We start from the raw sequence: 6,000 nt of genomic DNA, 5'->3' as shown, positions 1-6,000 counted from the left end.
CAGCAATTGGAAAAACTGAAGAAATCTCAAGTGACTTCCTGCTAAAAGGCTGGGGCAGATGCTGACCCCTATAAGGCCCCATTACGCTGCTCTGGTGTTGGAAAGGGATAGAAACGGCCCCCAGAGAATAGCTCCAGCGTAGCTGGGCCGTGTCCTTCCCCCAGCACAGCCCTCAGTGCTGGGGAACAGCCGCAGGAGGATGGTTACTGGGGGTATGAGAGCGTAGCAGCAGCCCCCTGCCTCTAGCTCGGCTGGCAGCAAAGCAGCCCCTGGAGCTGCTCCGACCTAGCTGGGTCCTGGCTGCTCCTGCAGCACCCAGAACCTGGGAGGCAGAAAGGTCCCTTTGCAGACAATTGGTCCAGGTTGCAGTTTCTGTGCTGCAGCGCCTAGTGACCCCAGCAGATACACATGGGCTTCAGGATCAGCTGTCTGGGGGCATCTCAGGGGTGTGGGGGGAAACTGCCCTGGAAGGAGCAGTGGGGGGGAGGCCAACACTGCTGGGGTCAGGCCAGGGCCCCCTGAGAGGCAATGTGTTTTTTTTTGGGGGGGGGGGGGGGGGGGGCGGGGGGGTCGGGGGGGGGGGGGGGGGGCGGGGGCGGGGGGGAGGCAGGGGGCGTGGGGAGGGGTGGACGTGGCTGGGCTCAGGACCCAGCTTTGCTGAGAAGGGGTGTGGAGAGAGGAGCCCAGGGTGGTTAATAGGCTGGGCAAGAGCCCACAGTGAGGCAAAGGCTGTAAGAGGAAAGGGACCATTCCTCTAGGTAGCCCCAGGTACATGTGGGGTGGGGGCTGTGGGTTGGCCTGGCAGCCAGAGGAGCTCGGACAGCTGAGGTCGGGAGCCCAGGAGGCACCACGGTTGCAGTGGACTAGGCGGGGGCTCGGGGGCAGGAAATGTGCAAGGCCTGGGGTGAAGCTTGCACCAGTGTTGGAGAGGCTGGGCTCAGGGCTTTGCTGTGGTGAAGGCTACGGAGGGGGTGGGGGGCCTGGGAAGCGCTCAGGGACTTACTCATCAGCCCGATTATTTTTTCTTTTATTTCTAAGTAGGAGGCTGCTACCACAACAGGCATCAGCTGGGAATGGGAAGAGATGACAGGCCGTCAGCCTCCCAGGGCGGGTGGAGCTGAACAGCAAGAGTAGATATGGGCTCATGGCACCAGGGGGGCTGTTGGGGAAGCAGATTCCACCTTAGATGAAATAGTTTCTGTGCAGTTGGGTCTCTGTTCTCCTGACTCCTGCTTCTGTGGTGGACAGCGTCCCTCACCGCTTCCAGTGGCTTAGACCCAAAGGGAGAACCCTACCGCATAACAACACGAAGAAAAAGCCAGGGGCTTGGAACCAGACCACTAGTTTTGTCCTTCCCCACATTTTAGCTTCTGCACAAAGATCTCTGGTCTGCGGAATCAGCTGGTCCCAGCAGCTCAGTTCCTGGCAACAGCACAATCCCCGGGGCAGCTTGGGATGCTCCGCTGGCTCTGCCCTCTCTCTTCTCCTGGCACGTGGTACGGAACCAGCCAATAGGAGAACAGACTCCGGGAGCCTCAGGCCAGGCCTGCGGTTTGTTGTGAGTCTGAAGTAGCTGTAATATAAAAGACCAATATAAAAAGTGCCTAACGCTAGGTTTTGTTTCAGTTTAAAATCTACGCGGACCGAAATGCTCCATTGGTCAGTCAGTGGGAGTTCGTCTGACGGAGGCAGGTTCTTGGGGGCGGGCGCCACAAAGGCCCCTTGCCTGGCCCCAGCCCAGCAGCAGCATCGAGCGCATGTGCGACCCTTCCAGCACATGCAGATCAGGAGGGCTCTGGCTTCGGCAATAAATAAAGGCAAAAATACAACAATCACTTTTGGAACTTTAAATATCTTTCTCTTGCACTCGGTGTCTCTTTACACAACCCTCTCCTTGAGGTGTCCGGATCACCTCCGCCAGTCCTGGGGCAACAGGCAGGGGAGAGGAAGGGTCAGTTATAGAGGGGACGGACATCCCGGCATCACCGGCACGTATGCATTTCTACCACTCGGTGGCACTGTTTACATTTGACAAAGCAGCACCAGTGGAACTTGCAACTGCACCTTTCCACCACCTCCACTTCGTCTGTGTGAAAGCCCCTCCCACAGCACATAAGCTCACAGCCATCAATAGCTTTGGAAGTCTTGTTGCATTGCCGGCCACTGGTCCCCAGGACCCCATTCTTTAGGTCATGGTCACAGAAGTCCGGGCTGGAGTCCAGGTAGACCAGGTCCTCATCCGTGTGTGGTTTGAACTGGGAGTTTTTTGGCACCAGGACTTTGGTGGAGCCGATCTTTCTCTGCTCAACTTCTGTGGCCCCATCAAATTTCTCCTTTAACATGTTGCCCACTTTGCGGAAGGGAGGCATTGCTTTCCAACAGGTCTTCACCTCGCACGAGCCTGACACACCATGGCATTTGCACTCGACCCGCATGTTGTTCAGGATAGCCTGAAAGAGCACACAAAGAAGAGAGCGGTCAGCCGCCTGCAGGAGGCACCCGCCCCCAGACCCATTAGTACACACCATGCAGCACGGCAGGAAGACCAGCAAGTGTGATGCAAGTGTGACCTAGCGCAACAGTGAATGGAGGTGCCTGCTGCAGGTGAAGAGACATGACAGTGAGCAATGACGTGCAGGAGCCATTAGTATGGTCAGGTGAAGGGAAATGGAGCTTGGGCAGTGGCCACTGGCCCAAGTCTGGCAGCTGCCCTGGTGTTCTGAGGAGCGATTACCTTCCTTCCAGCCTCATTATTATGGAGGTTCATGAGCGCCCTGCTGGAGGAGGCACCTTTGCTTCTCTCCCGGACATCAACGAAAGACTGTGAGAAGGCCACTCCGTAGGCGATGTTATCAGAACAGCCAGACCACTGGAAGCCTAAAGTACAGCAGGGATTGGAAAGAGTGATTTGCAGCGGAAGTGAGGGCGAGGCAGAGCTGGAGGACAGGACAATCAGTCGGCTCCTCGGCCTGCCCTCTCCCTCTCCCGTCCCCACAGTCTAGCTACAGAGGAGCTGGCCACTTCCTGTTTCTCCCTCCAAAGGTCGGTTTCCTTTGAGTTCACACTGGACAGCTGATGTCACCTCCTGCCTCCAGTGTCTAGTGAAAGGACTTCATGAGCCAGAGCTGGTGCCGTAAAGAGCAGCTCCAGAACTAGGACTCTGCCATCTAGGACCTTCTAGGGAAGGGAAATAAGCAGCCCCCCTCCCCAAAGTTGCTGGGGCTCTTTGGAAACAAAGGGAAAAAATTGCTCAGAGGCAAATTGTGAAGCCGTAACCTGCGACACGAAGCGAATATCCGATTTTTATCTCCTGTGTGGCTGGTCTGCCATGCTGCCTAAGTCCCACTGGTCCCTGGATTCTGACGGCTGTGCGGTGAGCACTCCGGCTAGACTCGCACAGCGGTGAGCCTACATACGCTGACTGCCCTGCAAGGCGGAGGAGTCACTCAGCCAAAAGGCGCCCGCAGGGCTTGCTAGTGTGTTCAGCAGTATGTAGGGATTCTCCCAGGGTGCACCAGGCTGTGCCCAGTCAGAGCTAACAATGGCAGTGTGGTAGGCACACACTCAGACACACCTGGAAAGATCGGCAATGCAGCAGGAGCGCTTTACCCAGGCACACCTGGGGCACTGGGCCGTGGGGCGGCGGCACTCTCAAGAGAAAACCATCCAATGTTATTTGAAAATGTGGAAGCTGCCTGGGAGCCTTTGTGTGCCTGAACAGCCGGACAAATGGGTGACCTGCCCACCTGTCCCGTCTGAAAGAGACATGCAGGGAGTGATTGGGGAAGGGATCCTTTCTGTTACTTTGTCCTTATTCTTCCTCTCTCTTCTCTAGTTGGCAGGCACAAGCCCAGTGGATCTTGTGCAATCCTGTGCTTAGCCTAGAGAAGACCTCTAGCAACCGTCTGGCACCTCCACTCTTGCCCTCCCGTATCGTACTCCTGTAAGGACTTACCCTGAGGACTGACACCATGCACAGTCCGATCACAGCCACACTTCTCCAGCTCTCCACTACTGCAGGCTCGAGTCACTGCAAAGGCCACCCCCGCGGAGGAGATGGCATACACAAAAGCTGCTTCCCGTGTCCCTGGAATGACAAAAGTTGCAGTGGGGAATCGTTTCAAATTCACACGCACAGCCGAGGGCAGAGGTGCCCAGGCCCACACACTCGCATGTGTGTGTCAGACTGACGCCACTGCCTGATCCAGACCCACCCCTCCACATGCAGTTGTGTGGCACAGAGGAGCCCTGCATGCTACCTACCTGACACAGAGGTCCTGGCAATCAGCTCCTCCCAATCAAAAGCCTGGCACTCAGAACCTCCTATCATCACATGCCCCATCCAGAATACATGTACCTAGAACCTACCTACAGATCCCCTATCTCACAAGGCCACACAATACCCTGATCCTACGGGCAGAAATTTCTGCACGTACCCAATACGCACACTATGCAGAACCCAGCACTGAGAGCCATGGATCCCGAGTCCCCCCATCCTCATGCAGAACACGGCACAGGGAGTCTCACACCACCCCCCAGCCTGAGACCCAGCACAGAACGCTTTCCAGAAACTCGCAGAGAGACTTTTCTGGACAAAACCACAAATGCAGACGTTGTATGCAGACCCCTTCCCTCTCACCCCAAGTCTGGGGCAGAGAACCCCCCCAGAGCCCCTCACACAGCAACCCAGCGCAGAACTTTCCTGCAGCCCAGACCCTGCACAGAAAACCCTATAGCTGGAGACCCTGATGCAGTCCCAAGAAATTCTACTTCATACTACAGCTAATTTTTATTATTAATCATTTGGAATCTGCTGTTTGGGGCCCAGGCAGTTGAAGCAAACAATGAAACCAGCTTAAGTTGACAGTGAGAATCAAAGCGAAGGGGCAGATCATTAAAATGGTGAGAGCTCTCCCCAGCCCTTTGTACCCAGCCTCCCAGAGCAGATCAAACAGAACCACCCCACCCCGCAACTTGTCCCCAACAGCCCTTTGAGAGCAGCCCCACGCCCTGAACAGTCCCGCAGAGCCTCCAGGGCCCGGTTCTCCACTGAACTAAGGAGCAGTGAGAAAGGGGCCATAGTACAGTGCCTAGCGCAAGGAGTCTTGGTCCGTGATGGGCGCACTTCGGTGCTATGACAGTGCAAATAAATAATAACCAGGCAGCGGCTCTCTTCCCCATGGAATGAAGAAGTGCATAGCGGGGCTCTTTGCCTGAATGGCTCTGGTAAAATCCCCTTCCAGCCCACGCTGGAAAGGCAGTTCTGGGAGCTGAGTTGAATCATAGAAGATTAGGGTTGGAAGAGACCTCAGGAGGTCATCTAGTCCAACCCCCAGCTCAAAGCAGGACCAATTCCCAACTCAATCATCCCAGCCAGGGCTTTTTGAAGCACTACTATGGTCCAGCTAACATGACACAGGCAGCCCATGGGGAAGTTAGAGCACCCTCAGGGTTGATCTAGCTTTGCAAGGTCTAGCCAAGCCCCCAGACAGGCCCACCGCTGCCTACCCTCCACCCACCCCTGCACTGAGTGCATCTCAGCCAGAATCCATCCTCCATCCTCACCTAGAGCCCTCACACCCAAACCATTTCCTCCCAGATTGAATCCCACACCCAGGAAATCCCAAATGGAGCTGCCCCTGGAGCCTAAGAAGCTTCCCTCTGCCTTAACAGCTCTAAGCAGAATCCTATATTAGCCTGCACACCCCATCCCCCAAACCCACCTGCAAAATCCTTCTCACGTTGCTCTGCTCCAGAACCCTGCCCCACTCTCGGAACCCTACCCCTCCGTCAGCTGGGGACAGAGCCCCTTTCACGCTGCTTGTTATGGTTACCAGAGCGGTTACTGCACACTGAGGAAGCAGTTGTTGGGAACTTCAAACCGCTACGAGGGAGAGAGCAAACATGCAGGACACATGGCCAGGTTTCGGCCGGCCGGCTGTGCCAGCAGAGATTGGCCTGTGTGAAAGCAGAGCTGCAAAAGAAGAGGGAGCTTTGCAA

General features: G+C 56.0%; 1 protein-coding gene across 1 annotated transcript in view; it reads right to left on the bottom strand.

Annotated features, from left to right (window-relative positions):
* Positions 1-612: 612 nt before the first annotated feature.
* Positions 613-6,000, bottom strand: part of WNT4 (Wnt family member 4) — a 28,587-nt gene continuing 23,199 nt past the window's right edge. Inside the window, exons 3-5 of the mRNA XM_024208759.3 lie at positions 3,956-4,087; positions 2,735-2,877; positions 613-2,450 (exon numbers count right to left, since the gene is read on the bottom strand). Of these exons, the coding sequence (XP_024064527.1) occupies positions 1,983-2,450; positions 2,735-2,877; positions 3,956-4,087 (743 nt within the window). The 3' untranslated portion in view covers positions 613-1,982. The remainder of the gene's footprint in view (positions 2,451-2,734; positions 2,878-3,955; positions 4,088-6,000) is intronic.

This window comes from Terrapene carolina, unplaced genomic scaffold (genome assembly GCF_002925995.2).
Source record: "Terrapene carolina triunguis isolate 2854851 unplaced genomic scaffold, T_m_triunguis-2.0 Scaffold714, whole genome shotgun sequence".
NCBI classification, from domain to species: Eukaryota; Metazoa; Chordata; order Testudines; family Emydidae; genus Terrapene; species Terrapene triunguis.
The sequence above is the reverse complement of the archived record's forward strand: the minus strand, read 5'-3'. Positions and strand labels throughout refer to the sequence as shown.